The 20,117-nt window shown below is 49.8% G+C and overlaps 2 protein-coding genes across 5 annotated transcripts in view; one reads left to right on the plus strand and one right to left on the minus strand.

Annotated features, from left to right (window-relative positions):
* Window positions 1-2,347, minus strand: part of DNAJA3 (DnaJ heat shock protein family (Hsp40) member A3) — a 30,945-nt gene extending 28,598 nt beyond the window's left edge. For all 3 annotated transcript variants that reach the window (XM_022594756.3, XM_022594754.3, XM_022594755.3), the window contains exon 1: window positions 2,122-2,347. In XM_022594756.3, the coding sequence (XP_022450464.1) occupies window positions 2,122-2,332 (211 nt within the window). In that variant the 5' untranslated portion in view covers window positions 2,333-2,347. The remainder of the gene's footprint in view (window positions 1-2,121) is intronic.
* Window positions 2,348-14,139: 11,792 nt separating this feature from the next.
* The window catches only part of CORO7 (coronin 7), a 57,856-nt gene continuing 51,878 nt past the window's right edge, over window positions 14,140-20,117 (plus strand). The window contains exons 1-3 of one of the 2 annotated variants that reach the window (XM_089896229.1): window positions 14,140-14,289; window positions 16,662-16,758; window positions 17,570-17,644. In XM_089896229.1, the coding sequence (XP_089752355.1) occupies window positions 14,230-14,289; window positions 16,662-16,758; window positions 17,570-17,644 (232 nt within the window). In that variant the 5' untranslated portion in view covers window positions 14,140-14,229. The remainder of the gene's footprint in view (window positions 14,290-16,661; window positions 16,759-17,569; window positions 17,645-20,117) is intronic. The other variant, XM_022594750.2, reaches the window with a different exon arrangement.

The raw sequence follows: 20,117 nt of genomic DNA on the forward strand, positions 1-20,117 counted from the left end.
AATAGGTATCTAAGGAATTAGTAATTGAGCACAAAGATGTAGTCAAATTCTATTCACAACAACCCTGACATTAGGAAACGTTGGCAAAACCTAAAAACGACCACTTTTGCTCATACTGAGAAATACAGCATGACATCAATCCAAATAATCCTGAGGAAACCTGGGCAGACTACTGCTCCATCCATCCATGAGGAAATATAGGTGGCAGGAACAGAATTTAAAAATGTGACCATTCTGGGGCTTCCCTGGTGGCTCAGTGGTTGAGAGTCCGCCTGCCGACGCAGGGGACATGGGTTCGTGCCCCGGTCCAGGAAGATCCCACATGCCGCGGAGCAGCTGGGCCCGTGAGCCATGGCCGCTGAGCCTGCGCATCCGGAGCCTGTGCTCTGCAACGGGAGAGGCCACAACAGTGAGAAGCCCGCCTATCGCAAAAAAAAAAAAAAAAAAAAAAATGGGACCATCCTGACCAAAACCACATCCAATCTCTTTGTTCTCTGCTGTATCCCCTGTACCTAGAACAGTACCTAGCATATGACAAGTCCTCAATAAATACCTGTAAATAAAAAAATTTTCAATTAAGGAATGAGAGGCACAAAAGGATTAAATAATCCACCCAGGTCGCACACACATTACTGGAGTAGTGTTCACTGTACAAGGTAATAACAACTACTGATACTTTAATTACTGGCTTTTATGTAAGCATTAAAAATTGGATCTCAATAGGAAATTATCTTGTGTAAATTACCTTGCCAGGATCCTCTAATTAATCATCTTTGTAAGTTTATAGTTTAAATATCATTTGCACAAATTCTAGGGAACACAAACATCTAGCACAATCCAGGCACATCGTTGGTTGTTCACTGTTTCCTCCTTCCTTCCTTATCTCACTATAAGGGAAGTCACCCAACACACAGCATAAGAAACCATCATAGCTAAACACTTAAAAGGATTAATATATACTAATTCAACATCACCTCCAGCAATTAAGAAAGCAGCAGGTTTTGAAACAAGGCTCAACTACTTTCTAGCTTTGCGACATTCTTCAAGTTAACATCTAAGCCTCAATTTTTTAATCTATAAAACAGAATTAATAGCAGTGTTTATTACATGGAAATGATCCATGCCTGGTGCATAGTAAGTGCTCAATATATATTAGTTTGCATCAATGACCAACATAAGAACTTCTTTAATTTATTTTTGAATTTTATTTATTTTTTTATACAGCAGGCTCTTATTAGTTATCTACTTTATACATATTAGTGTATATATGTCAATCAACAGGGACTTCTAAAAAACAGTATGTCCTTCAATTTACACCATGTGGTGGAGAGCGTAAGCTATGGAAGAACAGCTCTGGATTTGGGACAACTCTCCTTATCTAACTTTATGACCTTGGGCGGGTCAACTCCTCTGCTAGAACCTCAGTTCCCCACTCTTTAAAATGGGGATGATGGGGCTTCCCTGGTGGCGCAGTGGTTGAGAGTCCGCCTGCCGATGCAGGGGACACGGGTTCGTGCCCCGGTCCGGGAAGATCCCACATGCCGCGGAGCGGCTGGGCCCGTGAGCCATGGCCGCTGAGCCTGCGCGTCCGGAGCCTGTGCTCCGCAACGGGAGAGGCCACAACAGTGAGAGGCCCGCCTACCGCAAAACAAAAACAAAATAAAATGGGGATGATGAGCCCCACCTTGCAGGGTTGTTGTTACCATCAAGTAAGAAGAAGCACAAAGTGCCCAGCTAGCCTATGAGCAGGTACTCACCGAATGGCAGTTACCTCTTCCCTTCCATTACAGGCTAGAAGGTAGAGGGAAGGGAAAGGAATTGGGCAGGAGAGCAGCGGCAGGCCGGAAACAGGCCTCCAGAAATGTTTACAGAGAGGTGAAGGTTCACGGCTGCGGGGCGTTTCATCCCCGCCGCCGGAGGCTCCACGCAGCTCTCCCTCGTTTACCACCTCTGAGTAGCCATTTGGGTCTCTCTGCCTCCTGCTGGCCCATCTCCCCCAATTGATTCTGCATGTAGATCAGAAGACACGCTCCACCCCGCTACCGCCGTAGTCGGAGCGAAGCGAGTCACTCCTTTCCAGGCCTTGGAGCCCCTCACTCAGGCGCTGGAGCCTGCACTCACCTGTGAGGCTGACACCCGGTCTCAATGTCAGCAGCGCCCCGGGACCGCGAGCTCCCAGGGAAGGCGCAAAGGCTGGGACGCTCAGACTGCGGCCCAGCGACGCCCCCACCACGCCCCCCATGGGCGGCCGAGCCCCCCTCCCCGCTGCAGCCGGCAGCCGCGGAGTCCCCACGACCACCAGCAACCAGCGTGTAGAGCACCGCGCCGCCATCTTGGCCCGGGGACACTGCGCCTGCGCCACCCGGCTCAAGGCGGCCTCACGCGGACTACGCACGCGCGCAGAGCCGGCACTTCTGGGGGCGGGGCCCGCTGCGTTCACTCGCGGGGGGAGTGAGGGAGACATACGCACACACCCGGGCGCACGCGCGCGTTGAGCGTGCGCGTCCGCACCCAATGCGCTTTCTTCGTAGCAGACGCCGAAATGATGTTTGCTCTAAAAACTGCTAATAGGTAACTTGCCTTGAAGAGCCTAGTCATTCTGTGTTGGACGATCAATACTGTACCTTATCTGTATAAGGGCGTGGTTGAGTGCAGCCTAATGTAACTGGTCTGAGGGGCCCGGCAAGGGGCGGGACTACAAACCCCGGCGTGCAATGCGGCTGTCAGTAGCGCAGATCTCAGCATGCAGCGCGCGGCTTCCTTCCTCCTGACCCTGAGTCTTAGGTCTCCTTGCTTGAGGCTTACTCACCCGGCGTCGGCGCAAGCGGCTGCGGTCTCTGCCCTACTCCCAGATCCAGGCCTCAAGCTCACTCTCCCTCTGGATGATTCCCCACGAAAAGAACTTTGATCGCTCAGCTCTCTCCTAAGCGTATTTGTCTTTTCCAAACCTGTAGTGAACTTGGCGGTCGCTGAATGTGAGCCGAGCTACCCGAAAACGAATTTAATAAACGTTTTGGGCACCTATTAGGTGTCCCGCGGGTTCTAGAATGTCGAGGATGCAATGATGAATGACATACCATCCCTACTTTGGAGGAGCTCACGATGAGTCGAGAGACAGGCTCCTTGGCAACTAAGATAATGTGATCAGTGCTATTGTAGGTATAAACAGTGTTACAGGCACACAGGTGAGGAGTTTCTCAAATAGGTCGGGGGCATTGGGGTGTCAGGGAAGGCATCTGAGAGGCAACATTCGAGTTGGACTTTGGTGAAAAGTGTGTCAGGTAGCGGTGGAGGGGAAGAGTATTCTAAGCAGCAAGAACTTCAAAAGCAGATGTGAAAGTGCTTGCCCTGTACGCTCTAAACTTGGGGTGTGTGACTGGAGATGAGGCTGGAAAGATAAACCTGGCCTGGTAAGTCCTGTAGAGGGGTTTCTGCTTTCACATTCCCACCGCCACCACCCCTAACAATAGAAAGGTAACCTGAGGGCTCATGGATGAATTTAAGATGGTCTGTGCTCCTTGCCCCTTCCCCCATTATACATGAAATTTTTGTGTATGTGGATATAAATCTGGGGAAATATCCGTAGCTTTCATCAATCAAATTCTCCACAGGCTCTGAAATTGAAAGAAGGTTAAAAACCACTGGTCCAGTGAAGAAGAGTTATGAGGCTGTTGTAAACTGCAAGAAATAGTTGAGAGTTTGCGCTAGGAAATGTAGAGGACTGAGGTGAGCAAGGGACGTTCTAGAGAAACAGGAAAAGGCTGTCCATGGGATGGGAAGTGGGGAAAAGAGTTTGTTTAATATTTAAATGTCTCCAGCATAGTGCTTAAGCTTATGGGCTGTGGAGTCAGACTGCCTGGGACTGAATCCCAGCTCTGCTGTGTGTCCTTGGACAACTTACTTTACCTCTCTGTGCCTCAGTTTCCTTTCTCTTGTTTTTTTGGCTGCGCCACGCGGCACACAAAATCTTAGTTTCCTGACCAGGTATCGAACCTGTGCCCGCTGCAGTGGAAATGTGGAGTCTTAACCATTGGACCAGACCGCCAGGGAAGTCCCTCAGTTCCCTTTCTCTAAAATGGGGCATAATAGTAATTACCTCAAAGGATCATCTGAGGACAGAGTGAGATAATACATGTAAAGCCTTCATACTGTACTTGGCACATAGTAAGTGCTCAATATATGTCAGTCCTATGTGCCAGGCTCTATGCTAAGCACTGGAACACCAAGGAGAACGCAGACAGTTACTTGCCCAAAGGGATCCCAAAACCTAAGGGGAGGGGGGAGGGTGCTGGATGAGAAATACAGCTTTCAGGAATAAAAGCTGAGAACAAGAGCCAAAGGGATTTTCATTTACCACCTCAGAGTGAGTTAGGAACTAGAGGAGGGCTCACTAATATGAAAACTTTGTCAGCTTTGTAACTTCCTCACTTTTTTGTATTTTAGTACCAGCCCCTCCCCCCATCTACTTCCCCACAGTGATTAACAGTGAAGATGTGTGTTCTTGTTTTTGGGGATAGCAGGAAGGCTGATTGTTGGGGAGGCCATAGGGAATGGAGTGGGTGAGGGTGACTACTAAAGGAGGGGAAAAAGGCCCAGGAGAGAACACGGAAGCCTCTGGCAAGACTCCCTGGTGAGAGCAGCCTAGGGCTATGCCTGCTTTCTCTCACTGCTAGTCACCATAGAAAAACAAGAGATGATACAGTTACTAAACGAGTAGATTACAAAGCTTGGGAAATCTCCACAGCAGTGGTCCTTGGTCTGTGCTTCCTGAATCATCTTGAGTCGATGGTTGTTTGGAGACAACGAATATGCTTTTTTTATGTTCTCCAAACAATAGTCATGCCAAGCTAAAAATCCCAGGAAAGAAGCAGTTTTGGGGGAAAAAGATAATGAGTTATTATTACTTGGACTGAACACCCCTGAGATATCGATGGGACCAATTTCAGGCAATTGGTGGCTATGGAGAGATCGGAAAACTTTGGCTGTGCTAAGAACAGTCTCCAGCTCACAAAGAACTTTCTCATGTTTTCTATCTTGATACAATCACAACCCTGTGGGTTAGTAGGGCAGAGGCTGTTCCCATTTTTACAAATGGACCCCTCACCCTCACCACAAAATAACACCAAAATAAGCTCTGAAAAGTGAAAAGACTTGTCCAAGTTCACATAGCTGGTGAGTGGGTGAACTAAGATCTTTTAACAGCAAAACTAGAGCCCTTCTCTTTAAACCATGAGCCTTGGTAAATTGTGATCAGTAGATCCCAGTCATATAACCCTGGATAGTTTACAAAGCACTTCCTCATGCAGAATTTCATTTGCTTTTTACAACAAAAGGAGAGGGGCAGGGCAAGTATTTATTACCACCCTCACCTACAGATGATTTCACCATCACCCAAGGACTTCAGCTGTGACCGAACACAAATGCATCCATCCCAGGCTGTGGCTAAAAACTGGGATGAGCACACAGACGACACCTACCCACACTTTCAGGCAAAATATGTCCTGGGTCTCCTTCCCCGCTTCCTCCCCCCCCCCCGCCCCACCCCTTCTCTGCTAAAGCCAAAAACTTCAGCTTTAAGGAGAAACAAATGTTTTGCAAAAGGCAGACAAGTTTCGCAAGCATCTTCCTGTCTGCACTTCTCATTTTACTATTCTACTGCTCCCTTTCTGGCTCTCCTGAGGTGGGGAGATCTGGGAGCACTAGCAGGGAATTTAAGTGTGGTCCTCCAGCGTGCTGGGCTGAAGGCAAAGGGAGACTAGAAGGTCTACCCTGTGATTTCCAGTGGACATTGGGCTTCTGAGGTACTATGGGACTGCCCAAGTCCACGGCTACATGATGGGACCGCTGCTCCTTCTCCATGAGTGAGGAGCCCTTCCCAGGAGGGCAGAAGGGCCTAAGCTTTCAGAGGCAATACAAGCAAGGTCACAATTTCTCTAGTTGTGGCATTTCCTTTCCTCCCCAAGAGAGTATGGGACAATTCCGAGGGAGTGTGGAATGTGGGACCCAGATGTTCCCAGGCATGACCTCTGCAGTGGGTGCAGTTTCCTGCAGTAGAAGATGAACTATATCCTTGCCTGGCTCACCTGGGTATTCCTAACAGGACTTTCAGGCTAATGATTTCCTAAAAGGCCCTTTAAAAAAAACACAAGTTGTTTCAGCTCCCAGCTAAATACTCTTCTGCCCAAGCTAGGCTTAAACTTAAGCAATGTTTCACAAACCTGAGAAATGAAAGGAACTCCTAAAGAAAAAAAAAGAACCACAGATGCTGAGAATAAAGTTGTGGATCTCCTGGTGATCAGTAGACTCCAAAGTGAAAAACATCACCTTAGTAAATGACAGTCTTTTCTATGGAAATGTCCTTTAGTTGTGAATTATCACCACAAAAATTAAATTTTGTGTTTCTGTTAAAATATTTTGGGGACTTCCCTGGCAGTCCAGTGGTTAAGACCCCGTGCTTCCATTGCAGGGGGCACAGGTTAGATCCCTGGTTGGGAGAACTAAGATCCTGCATACCACGTGGCATGGCCAAAAAATATATATATAAATAGTTTGCAAGTTATTGTAAAAAAAAAAGCAGAACAAATCACTAGATGTAGTAAAACTTCAGAGCCCCAAGACTACATGGGTACACCTCCATAAACAACAAAATAATAATACAAGGTGCACTGTCATGTTTTTCTCCATTTTTGAAATGTATTTTGTTGCTTAATTGTTCATTTCCTGTGCTGAAATAATTACATGTGCCTTTGTGTATTTTAATAAACAACCATTTCAGGGGCAGATAACTAGATCTAAATAATTTGTCATTGGCACTGAAGCTGGCCTCATGCCTCCCTCTCTTGCAAAAATTCTAATTTATGGAAACAACTGACTTTACAGAAGATTGAGGGAACACCATGTCAGAAAATTACTCTCTTTGGAATCACAGCTGAAAATAAAGATGCATCCTAAGGCTCTTTAATGCTTTTGTGTGGTCTTTTTTGCTTTCTTCTTGCTCGTCCCTTTTCTTTCTGCTGATGTCTCTTCCTTTGGTTACACGAAGTGTTTTGAGTTTTCTAGAATGAGGACCTCACTATAACGGACTCCCAAATTCTTGTTCATTATTAATTACTCTTGGAAATAGGACCTGTGAAATTGAAATCATCCTGCCAGTCACCAAGCTAACCAGACATCCGCCCTATTGAAATCTAATCCACGTTTTGATAGGCTGCCTTTTAAGGTAGAGGGGTGTCTTCCTGTGTCCTTATAGACAGACAGTGAAATGGGGTTTCTAGGAGTGCAAAGAGACAAAGCTGTCAATTCATAGGCCTGAGGGGCTGGAAGGAATCTTGGAGGCTGTCAGTTCAACTTTGCAATCCATGAAGTAATTTATTCTGCTCAAGTCTGCAGCAGCCTTAGAGCTCTGAACTCTACTAAAATTATTCTCCAGTGATCACTCAGCCAGAATGGACCTGGGAACACGTGAGATGGTCATTCTCTGGGCCTTGATGATGTCCCTCTGGCCCTTCCGTCTCCCCTGCTGTGGAGCTCAGGTTCATCACTATGGCAATGGAAAAGTTGACATTCTTCTACTCTGATTCCACCAGCCCCCAGTTTGTGGCAATAGTCACATGACCCAGCACAGACAGGGGCATGGCCTCTTTCTCTCCTGGGAGAGAAGGTCAGGGGATCACAAACCCAGGTGCCAGGACCAGACAGGTAAAGCACAAGAGTGGAGTGGCTGTGCATAAGACCACAGGGACTGGGGCTTCCCTGGTGGCATAGTGGTTAAGAATCCACCTGCCAATGCGGGGGACACAGGTTTGAGCCCTGGTTCAGGAAGATCCCACATGCCGTGGAACAACTAAGCCTGTGTGCCACAACTACTGAGCCTGTGCTCTAGGGCCCGCGAGCCACAACTACTGAAGCCCGGGCGCCTAGAGCCTGTGCTCCGCAGCTAGAGAAGCCACGACAGTGAGAACCCCACACACCCCAATCGAGAGTAGCCCCAGCTTGCTGCAACTAGAGAAAACCCGTGGGCAGCAACGAAGATCCAGCGCAGCCAAAAGTAATCAACTAAAGATCCCACACGCCAAATGGAGATCTTGCATGCGGCAATGAAGATCCCATGTGCCTCAACTAAGACCCTACGCAGCCAAATAAATAAATAAATAAATAAATAAATATTTTTTAAAAGTGGCAGTTGCTGTCAGCTCCAGTGCATTTTAGCCACGTAGGGATGTGGACCTAGTGTTGCCAGATCTTTCAGTTTTTCAAGAGATCTGAAATCCAAACTTTCTTGAAGCTTCCCAATTTTTAAAACACCATGTGAACCACTAAAACATATCTGTAGACCAGATTTAGCCCATGGCATATCCATTTGTTACCTCTGGGGGTTAAAGGCTTTCTCGCTTTCTGACTGTGCCCATTTAGGCCCATCTGGCATAATGGTACATTTAAAAAAACACAAGTAATTCAGGGATAACAATGAAGTGACATCAAGCAAATCTGGGAGGTTTACAATGAACTTTTGCAGTAGGTGTATAGTTGATTTATATTTTTTTTTATTGTGGGAAAATGCACATAATAAAATTTAACATCTTAACTATTTTAAGGGCACAGTTCAGTGGTATTAAATATATGTATAATTTTGTGCAACCATCACCACCATCCATCTCCAAACTCTTTTCATCCTGTAAGACTGAAACTCTATACCCATTAAACTCCCCACTTCCTCCTCCCCCAGCCCCTGGCAACCACCATTCTACTTTCCATCTCTATGTTTGAGTACTACAAGTACCACATAAATGGAATCGTACAGTATTTATCTTTTTGTTCTCAAGTTTCATCTATGCCTAATGAAAACTGCATCTTGCAGATTTTCTTTCCTTTTTTTTTTTGGCGGCGCCATGAGGCTTGTGGAATTTTAGTTCCCCAACCAGGGATCGAACCCCGGCCCTCAGCAGGGAAAGTGAAGAGTCCCAGCCACTGGACTGCCACAGAATTCCCAATTGTCTTTTTTCTTTATTTATCTTATTTATTTATTTTTGGCTGCATTGGGTCTTCATTGCTGCACACGGGCTTTCTCTAGTTGCGGCAAGTGGGGGTTACTCTTTGTTGTGGTGCATGGGCTTCTCATTGCGGTGGCTTCTCTTGTTGCAGAGCACAGGCTCTAGGTGCGAGGGCTTCAGTAGTTGTGGCACTTGGGCTCAGTAGTTGTGGCTTACGGGCTCTAGAGTGCAGGCTCAGTAGTTGTGGTGCACGGGCTTAGTTGTTTCAAGGCATGTGGGATCTTCCCAGACCAGGGCTCAAACCTGTGTCCCCTGCATTGGCAGGAGGATTCTTAACCACTGTGCCACCAGGGAAGCCCCCCAATTGTCTTTCTTTTTAAAAGCTAATTACTTTAAACAATATTCCAATGAATGTATATACCACATTTTGATTATCCACTTATCCATCAATGTACATTTGGATTCTTCCATGTTTTAGCTATTGTGAATAATGCCGCTATGAACGTAGGCGTGCAAATATTTCTTTGTGACTCTGTTTTCAATTCTTTTGGGTATGTACCCAAAAGTGAAATTCTTGGATCATGTGGCAGTTTTATTTTAATTTTTTAAGGAATGTCATAAAGTTTTTCACAGTGTCTACACCATTTTACATTCCCACCAAGCACGTACAAGGGTTCCAATTACTCTAAATCCTCTTCAAGGCTTCTTACTTTCTGTTTTTCTGGGTTTTGTTTCTCATTTTGTTTTGTTTTTGATGGTAGCTATCCTACTGGGTGTGAAGTGTTAACTTATTGTAGTCTTGATTTGCATTTCTCTGATGAGTAGTGATGTTGAGCATCTTTTCATGTGCTAATTGGCCATGTGTATATCTTCTTTGGAGCAATATCTATCATGTCCTTTGCTCATTTTTAGGTAGGTTAGGGCTTCCCAGGTGGTGCAGTGGTTGAGAGTCCGCCTGCCGATGCGGGGGATGCGAGTTCGTGCCCCGGTCTGGGAAGATGCCGCGGAGCGGCTGGGCCCGTGAGCCATGGCTGCTGAACCTGCGCGTCCGGAGCCTGTGCTCTGCAACGGGAGAGGCCACAGCAGTGAGAGGCCCGCGTACCGGAAAAAAATAAATAAATAAAATTAGGTAGGTTTTTTCTTTAAAACTTTTTAAAAATATTAATTTATTTTCCTTATTTTTTTGGCTGTGTCAGGTGTTAGTTGCAGCACACGGGATCTTCGTCGAGATTATGGCGCGTGGTCTCTGCTGTGTTCAGGCTTCTCTCTAGTTGTGGTATGCGGGGTTTTCTCCTCTAGTTATAGTGGGATGGCTCCAGGGCACGTGGGCCCTGCAGTTTGCCGCACGCGAGCTCTCTTGTTGAGGCGCGTGAGCTCAATAGTTGTGGCACGCAGGCTTAGTTGCCCCGCGGCATGTGGGATCTTAGTTCCCCAGTCAGGGATCAAACCCTTGTCCCCTGAATTGGAAGGCAGATTCTTTACCACCGGACCACCAGGGAAGTCCCTAGGTAGGTTTTTTGTTGTCGTTAAGTTTTAGGAGTTCTTTATATATTCTGGATATTAATCCCTTATCAGATCTATGATTTGCAGATATTTTCTCCCACCCTGTGGGTTGCCTTTCACTCTGCTGACAGTATCTCTCTCTTTTTTTAAAAAATAAATTTATTTATTTATTTTTGGCTGCGTTGGGTCTTCATTGCTGCGCGCGGGCTTTCTCTAGTTGCGGTGAGCAGAAGATACTCTTCATTGCGGTGCGCGGGCTTCTCATTGCGATGGCTTCTCTTGTTGTAGAGCACAGGACAGGCTCTAGGCGTGCGGACTTCAGTAGTTGTGGCTCACGGGCTCTAGAGCACAGGCTCAGTAGTTGTGGAGCACGGGCTTAGTTGCTCCGCGGCATGTGGGATCTTCCCGGACCAGGGCTCAAACCCGTGTCCCTTGCATTGGCAGGCGGATTCTTAACCACTGCACCACCAGGGAAGCCCCTGACAGTGTCTTTTGATGCACAAATTTAAAAAATTCTTATGAAGTCCAATCTGTCTATTTTTTCTTTTTTGCCTGTACCTTTGGTGTCATATCCAAAAATTCATTGCCAAATCCAGTGTTGTGAAGCTTTTTCTTTTTTCTTACGAATGAGGCAATTTATTAACCCAGCATCATTTGTTCTAACGCTTCTTGTTGGCAGCTGCCACCTGTCCAGCGATTCCGTCCAGATCTCTCTGTCCGTGAGGTGTTAGTTTGAAGCCCCCATCTTGGTCCTTTTCCACCATTTTCAGCCCATCCAGGGCTTGGAAGACCCGACGGGCCACGCTCTTGGAGCCTCTGCTGAAGTGGCTGGGCATGACACCATGTCTCTGACACCTCTCATAGATCTTGGTCATGGAACCAACCCCAGCACCGCCCTGGAGGTACAGGTGCCATGCTGTGGAAGCAGCTTGTGTGTAGAACCAGTTCTCATCGTAGGGAGAGAGCTCTCTATGCTTGGCCAGCTTGACAGTGTCCACCCATTCAGGGACTTTTAGCTTCCTGGACTTTTTTTTTTTGCAGTACGCGGGCCTCTCACTGCTGTGGCCTCTCCCGCTGCAGAGCACAGGCTCCGGACGCGCAGGCTCAGCGGCCATGGCTCACGGGCCCAGCCGCTCCGCGGCATGTGGGATCTTCCCGGACCAGGGCACGAACCCGTGTCCCCTGCATCGGCAGGTGGACTCTCAACCACTGTGCCACCAGGGAAGCCCTTCCTGGACTTTTTGAGGAAGGCTGCCAGAGCTCTAACGAACTCCTGCTGGTTCACGTCTTTTACAGTCACTCCAGGCATCGCGCAGCCTCCAAGCTGCCAGCCAGGGGAAAGGTTGTTGTGAAGCTTTTTCCCCATGTTTTCTTCTAAGAATTTTATAGTTTTAGGTCTACAGTTGATTTATATTTGAACCACAATACATAATGTCTGAATGTCCCTGTACTGGAAAGTTATGTCAAATACAGTTGATGCAAATAGGGGTTACTGCATACTGTAGAATTAACCAAACAACCAACAGTAAGTAAAGGATGGTAATAAACTTTTAGTAGGACTTCCCTGGTGGTCCAGTGGGTAAGACTCTGTGCTCCCAACGGAGGGGGCCTGGGTTCGATCCTTGGTCAGGGAATTAGATCCCGCACAAATGCTGCAACTAAGAAGTCCACACACTGCAACTAAAGATTCCTCGTGCCGCAACTAAGACCCATTGCAACCCAAATAAATAAATATTTTTTAAAAACCCTAACTTTTAGTAACTGTAATTCTAAAAACAATATCTGGTATGGAGGTCCCTCCGAAAATTTAAAATAGAACTACCATATGCTCCAACAATCCCACTTCTGGGTATATATCCAAAAGTATTGAAAGCAGAGTCCAGAAGAGATATTTGCACAGCCATGTTCTTAGAAGCATTACTCACAATAGCCAAGAGGTGGGTGAACCCAAGTAACCATTGATGGACAAATGAATAAACAAAATGTGGTAAATACATGCAACAGAATATTATCCAGTCTTAAGAAGGATGGAAATTCTGCCACATGCTACAGCAGGGATGAGCCTTGAGGACATTACTGAAATAAGCCAGTCACAAAAGGACAAATGGTGCATGATTCCACTTATATTTGGTATCTAAAGTAGTCAAAATCATAGAAACAGGAAGCAGAATGATGATTACTATGGGTTGGGGAGAAGGGGAAATGGGGAGCTGTTGCTTAATGGCTATAGTTCCAGCTTTGCTTGAAAAAGTTCTGGATATCTGTTGCACAACACTGTGAATGTCTTTAACACTCCTGAACTGTACAGGTAAAAATGTTAGATTTTATATGTTTTTTTGCCACAATTAAAAAAAAGAAAAGCATAAGCGACACCTGCAGTAACTGAACACCACATGAACTCAAGACTGTACTGATGGTGCCTTTTCCAAAGCTGCTGGAATTCCAGAGTCTGAAGAGTATGTGCCATGGGAAAGCTGAACTCCAGTGGCTGCCAGACTGCTTGGAATTCCAAATCCCAGGCCTCAGTCAACCCTACTGCCAGTCTATCTTTAGTTTATTGAGATCAAAGGCGCTCTTTAACTCAGTAAGGGCCCCTGAGTGGTCACATTTTACCTGTGAGAACTGAAAAACAGAACTTGCATTTTGGAGTCCATTCGTGCCCATCGCCAGACTAAGCTTTCAGAGTTACCCTCTGGACAGCCTGCCTAAGTTGAGGCAGTTGTCTGCAGCAGGCTGCGGAAGGCGAATTTTCACAGCAGCGGGACGTTGCGACCAATCATTCGCATTCCTCAGATCAAAGTCCCGTTTCCAGACACGCCTGAGCAGGTGTTATGTCTGTTCTCAAGCAGAAAGCATATTCTGGAATCACGGAGTCAATTTTCAAAGCGAAGAGAAAGGCTTGTGGAATGCATCGCCCCAGGTTTGTCCAGGGACCAACCAAGCAGCGCCGGTTGGGCAAATTTGCTGTTTAAGAGATTCTCCATGGCCCTTATCTACTGCCCTTTCAGCTTATCTGTAATTGATTGATTTCCTTCGAGGAGTTTTGCCCCACCGCGCCCAAGGCCTGACTCGCCCTTGTAAGGGGACGCTGAAGTCTCCATCCCCGCTCCTACCGAGCCCACATGACCTAAGCAGGGTGGGTGGGATGCGGAGCCTATAGAGTAGGTCCCACGGACAGGGATTTGCATCAGACCTGGGCTCCCCTCCGCTGCCCCTATCTGTGTGACCCGTGCCAGCGGGCCCCTCTTTTCCTGAGAGTGTTCCCAGTCTCCTAAGTGGAGCTAGTTCACTTCTGCTTTCCCTCCTCCCGGGGAAGGACGTGCCCCGCACACTGGAAAGCCTCCCGAGGTAAATCCCTGGCCACAAAATCACAGCTGTTGCCCCTCCTCCCGCACGCCCGGCGGGACAGCGGGCGGACAACGCGCCGCACGTGACCTCCGGACACGCGCGGCCGGGCCTTCGGCATCGGGGCGTGGCCTCCAGGGGAGGCCGAGCGGCGATTGGCCGGGGGGCGGGGCCCTCGGCGTGCGCGCGGAGGGAGAGGGGCTGGGGGAGTGGCTCGGTGGGCCGGAGCGGGCTGCGATTGGCCTGAGACGCGTAGGGGCGTGGCCTCGAGCGGCGGGCCGTGGGTGGGGCGGGAGGAGGCGGGAGGAGGCGGGAGTCGCGGCTGCTCGCGGTGCACCTGAGAGCCGACGCTCGGGTCCTCGAAGCTGCGCCTGCCGCGGTCCCCGCCGCCATGAACCGCTTCAAGGTGTCTAAGTTCCGGCATACGGAAGCTCGGCCGCCCCGCCGCGAGGTGAGCCCGGCTGCCGTCGCCCCTTGCCCAGCGGCCACCCCTCCCCCTCCTCTGGCCCCACGCGGGGACCCTCCCCCCGCCCCGAGCCCGCCTGCCCAGGCGCGCCCCCTTCAGGCCCGGGGCCGTCGTCCGGGCCGTCCGTCGCCGCGCGGCGGTCGGAGCCTAGCGCTCCCGGGACACTCTCTGGCCTCGCGATGAGCCCTGCGGTCCGCTGGCCCGGCCGCCTCGCACCGGGACCACCGAGGCGGCGCAGCCAGCCCAGTGGGGCCAAGGCCTGAAGCCTGCGAGGCTGCCTGCCTTCCTGGCTTCCGGTCGGCCTCGCCCCGAGCCGGGCGGCTCCTCCTCCCTGCCGCCCCGATCGCCCCTGCCCGGGGCTGGGGTGTGAGAGACATGCCCCTCTCTGCCCTGGTCTTGGCGAGTCTGGGTGTGTCAGCTGGAGAGGGGGAGCTCCTCGGCCAGAAGCGCGCTCCTCCCTCGAGTTTCCGCTGGCGCTTCCTCTCGCGGCTGGCGTGAGCTCTTCCCCTATTCGGGGTGATGCTGCCAAAGGCTGGGTGGGGCCTGGGAAGCCCGAGCAGGTGTAGCCCAGAGGAAGAGCTGAACCAGGTGGTGGGAGGGCACCTTGGTCCCCTGGAAGCGCAGCAGGCCTGATGAGGGGTGTGCTTCAGAGATGATGCCATCCTTGGTCTGCAGCGAAACATTATTTGGAAGGCCTGTGAGTGTCTTCCAATAATGAAGCCTAGGAACTGACCTCTGGTGACCCCATCAGGGACCATCTCACATGAGGGCAGCCTGGAGCAAAAACCCGGTTTTTATCCTCTGGATCATATTTCCTGGGCACGTCCCATGTGCTGTGTCCGGCTGCTGGAACCACAGCAGTGAACACGACAGCATTTTCCTTCCTCTCTGGTGCTTAGTCTCTTGAGGGAGACAGCCAGAAAGCAGACAGGCATTCAAGAGCAATGCAGGTTTTAATAAGTGCACTGAAGAAAACACATGAGGGGCCGGGACGAAGATGAAGATGGAGATGAACCTAGAGGTGGGGTTAACCTCAGTAGGATAGTCTGGGAAGGCTGGTGGGAGGAGGTGACATTTAAGCTAAGTCAGGAAGGGTGAGAAGCAGCCAGCCATAGGAAGAATGGGGTGAGAAAGAGCCTGGTGGAAGAAGGAAAGTGGGCCAGGGTGGATGGAGGGCAGTGACAGGGAAGCATGGTGTCAGGTGAGTCCATAGTGGGCCTGCAGAGCCCGAGGGCCACAGGAAGAAGTTGGGTTTTACTCTGAGTGCAGTGGGGAGCCATCGAAAGGTTGAAGCGGGTGTGGGGGGCTGGTGGTGGAGAGGTTCTCACATTTGCATTAAGACCGTTGCTCTGAGTACAATAATGCTTGGAGGGGTCTGGAGTGTACTTGAGGAGCTCTGGGGCTTGTTTCTGGGTGGATCTCAGTCCAACAAGGTAAACAGACAGGCATGGAATTAGGGATTACAGGGAGAGCTTAAAACGGTTTATATGTTAGGGAGATGGGAGAACAGGTGATGGGTTCTCTTCAAAGATATTTCCTGTCACTATATTTGTACAGTAAACATGAATCAGGAGGGTGGAATAATGCAAGATGATAATGTTCTATCCGTGGCAGGTGAACATTGAACTAGAAACTTGGATGGTGGGGGTGGTTTCCAGGATACTGTGAGTGGGTGGGCTGGGAAATGTGGGTGCTCAATCGTCGGGCGGCAGGGATGCTGCGAGGTGCTGAAACCAACAGGAAACATTGGGACCCCGCCGACCTCCGTTTTAGAAAAAGTGTTCCTCTGCTCCTCTGCGTATGCGGGTGTTAACCTTATTGCCTTTTTATGGGGGTGCATCGTTCACCTGACTATGGGACTTCGTGGAAAGGCCTTTATTTTCCCCTCTCTTAGCTTGAATGTTTTCTCCTGGGGCTTGGAAGAGACCCTGTACTTGGTGGAGGCCTTCAGCAATGCAGCTGAGGAAGTCTAGTCTGTCTTCTACCTTAGGTGCTTACTTCTCCTTTCTCTGCTTCTCTCCCTTTGAACAGAATCAAACCCCTCCACCCCCGACCAACACACACACTGCCCAGTTAGCCTCTTGACTTTGTTCAGCCTAAGCTTCCTTCTGACAGCTTCCTCCCCCTTATTAGAGAACTTATTTAATAAGCAAAATCAACCCCTTAATGACAGGTTATCATTTCAAGGACATTTTGCATTTTCTAAGGGACTGTGTGAGTGGGGACAGGGTTTGATCCTAAGGAATGCATCTCTAATGGTGCAGCTTTATGGTAGAGTTCCCTGGATTATGCCGTATGCCCTACCCCTTGCTTTAGGCAGAGCCCTGGCCAACACGTTTTTTGTTCTTTATTTTCAGACCTGGATCAGTGACATTCGAGCAGGAACTGTCCCCTCATGTGGGAACCATATCAAAGCCAGCTGCAGCTTAATTGCATTCAACTCTGACCGTCCAGGTAGGGAGGTGAACATGGTTGTGGGAATTCAGACATTGTCACCCTAGGTAGGGTGGGGCCAGAGGCTTGGAGGGGCCTCTCAGGGCTCAGAGGTCAGCACCATGACGGCCTTAGACCCCTGCAAACTGGTCAATGTGCAGTAGGCAGATTGCCTTTGCTTTGGGCATTGCCAGCACACTTTGTATAAACATGTTGGCTTGGTCTTCAAGAGCTTGGCCTGGAGGGTGGGGAGGGGGCTGTCGCCTTGGTTTCCAGCTATCCTCATATGCAATCCACTCCTCTTCTGGGAGCAGCTGGGGTCAATACAAACGCAAAAGCTCCCTGTGTTGGTTGAGACTCTTTTGGTTGTCAGTGATAACTCAGACCTCAAATTGACTTAAGCAAGAAATGGATACCTTTTTGGTTTATAGAACTAAGAATTCCAGAGGCTTCAGGCAGAGCTGTATCTCACTGTATCCTGATCTCTGTCCCTGTTCCTCGGCTCTGCTGCCCTTAGGTGAGGGCTTCTTTCTCAGGTAAAGCTGGGAAGGTGGCAACTGGTAGCCCCAAGCTGACTGCTTATGACCCACAGTGCCTTAAACAGACAACCTTTTACGCTAGTGTCTTTGCACAGTCGATGTCACGGAAGGCTCTTATGTGGGGCAGGAACCGAAACCTCTGCCAATCACTCTGTCCCAAACGGTGTGGCCTTACAGTTGATGGAGCTCTGGGAAGGTCCAAGGCTGAGCATTTGGGTCTTGTGTGCTCTGGGAGTCCTGGGTAACAGATCCGTATGAGGCCTGAAGTCAGAGCCCCCGTGTTTGTTTGACAGGCGTGCTGGGCATCGTGCCTCTGGAAGGCCAGGGAGAGGACAAGAGACATGTGACCCACCTGGGCTGCCATTCAGGTGAGTGGAGACTGGACCCAGGAAGCCTGGAACTTGCCCCTCCCTCCCTGGGGCCAAGGATTCATACTCACCTGGTCCCACAGCCCTGTGGCTGGCTGGATCCTTCCTGTTCTCCTCACTGTGCCTTCTGACAGACGGGGTCCGGATTGGAAGGCTGGTTCCTGGTTGAGAATTCTGGTCTGGGCAGAGAGGAGGGAAGCTGGGTGCTCCAGGTGGTCAGGCTGGAAGGAGGGGGATATGCACCGGCCGGTGCCAGGCTCCAGGCTGATGCTGGCTCCCCATCACTGCAGAAGACTCAACCCTATGTGGTTCTTAGCCCTGTGTGCTCACCTGGAGCCCAGCAGATCACCTCTCACCACCAGGCATCCTCTCCAGCCAGGCTGCTCAGGGCGCTCCAAGGAGGGGGCGGTTGAGCTGCAGGGCCGGAGATGGGCCCTCACAAAGAGAGCTTTTGTCCACCACTACAGCTGCTTCTGGGGGTGCCCAGCAGTCCATCTGGCAGCCTGCCTGCTTTGAGGGAACAGTTTGCTCTCCTTGGGCTACAGCAGCGCTGGCCCAGCTGCCTCCCATTTCCCTGTCCAGCTGCAATGGCCATGGGCCCAGACCCTCTGGACTGCGCTCCTGGCTGCCTGTTGGGCAGCCTTGGGTGAGGGAAGGGGGCTGATCCTTCGTCCCTGGTCTGGGTTTGCAGCTCAGTGTAGCAGTCTTGATGAAGATGGTGGTGGTTAATAAAATGACAGTAGTGAAGACTGATGGAGAGCTCCCCGGGTGCTAAGCGTGTATCTGCGTTTTCTCACCTAATCCTTTTTTAAAATTTGAAACAACTTTTTCGAGGTATCATTTACATACTATAAACATTACTTGTTTTAAGTGAAGGATTCGATGACTTTTATTAAAGTTACAGGGTTGCATATCCCACCATCCAGTTTTAGAACATTTGCATTATTCCAGAAAGACCCCTTGTGCCCCTTGTCAGTTAATGCGTTTCTACCTTGGGCGCTGCAGCCTCAGGCATCCGTTGATCTTTCTGCCTCTGCTGCAGGGGCTGCAAGCTACTGTGTGGCCAGATCTGGCCTGCTGCCTGTCTTTGTAAATAGTTTTATTGGAACACAGCCACGCCTCTTCATTGACTTACCGTCTGTGGCTGCTTTTTCCAACTGCAGAGTTAAGGAGACAGACTGTATATCCCTCGAAGCCTAAAATGTTTCCTATCCCAACCTTCACAGAAAACGTTTGCTGGTTTCTGCTCTACAGACTGGCCTTTTCTGGACGTTTCATATAAATGGATTCACACTATACATAGTCTTTCGAATCTGGTCTGTTACGTTTGGAATGATGTTTTTGCGATCCATCTAATGTAGCGCGTAGATGAAGTCTGCTTTCTCATCCATTCTCATACCTCTTTTTTTTTTTGGCTGCGTTGGGTCTTTGTTGCTGCGCATGGACTTTCTCTAGTTGTGGTGAGTGGGAGCTACTCTTTGTTGTGGTGTGCGGGCTTCTCATTGTGGTGGCTTCTCTTGTTGCAGAGCACAGGCTCTAGGCGCGCGGGCTTCAGGAGTTTTGGCACGCAGGCTCAGTGGTTGTGGCTCACAGGCTCTAGAGCTCAGGCTCATTAGTTGTGGTGCAGGGGCTTAGTTGCTCCGCGGCATGTGAGATCTTCCCGACCAGGGCTCGAACCCGTGTCCCCTGCATTGGCAGGCGGATTCTTAACCACTGCGCCACCAGGGAAGCCCCGAAGTAGGTTTATTTATTTATTTTATTATTATTATTTTTTTTTTTGCGGTACACGGGCCTCCCACTGTTGTGGCCTCTCCCGTTGCGGAGCACAGGCTCCGGACATGCAGGCTCAGCGGCCATGGCTCACAGGCCCAGCCGTTCCGCGGCATGCGGGATTCTCCCGGACCGGGGCACGAACCTGCGTCCCCTGCATCAGCAGGCGGACTCTCAACCACTGCGCCGCCAGGGAAGCCCCCCGAAGTAGGTTTTTAAATAACCAGTTTTTCAGCTAAGAAAACTGAGGCTCAAAGAGTTAAAGAATTTAGCAGTGTTGGCATTGCTGCTGGCAGAGCCAGAATCGGAACCCAGGTGTTTTTAGGCACCATGCTGTTTGCTTCTTGATGCTTTTTCCTCATGGGGAAGTGGCCTCAAGTTGGTGTTGTCTGCAAGGTGGTGGGCCCCCTGTTACTGGGGAACCAGGCTTGTGTTGGCAGAACGTAGCCTCACTGTGGCTCCAGCTATCCAGAGCCTCTCCCTGCAGGAGCAGCCTTGCCAGAAAGCTGCTCTGAGGGTAGCTGAGCTCCAGCTCCTCAGAACCTGCTGTCTGGGCACCAGGCACCGGTCTGCCCTCTTAGGTGCTGGTGGGGCGGGGGGAACTGTGGTGGCCTGGGTTCTGGCTGCTGCCCTGACTTCAGGGCACCCTGCCTTCAGGGGCACCTTCTGCCTTTTGGCTCAGGGCCAAGTGGCCCTTTGGTCC

This window comes from Delphinapterus leucas, chromosome 15, assembly GCF_059928025.1.
Source record: "Delphinapterus leucas isolate spDelLeu-1000000601 "Yukka" chromosome 15, BTC_Dleu_Yukka2, whole genome shotgun sequence".
Lineage (NCBI taxonomy): Eukaryota > Metazoa > Chordata > Mammalia > Artiodactyla > Monodontidae > Delphinapterus > Delphinapterus leucas.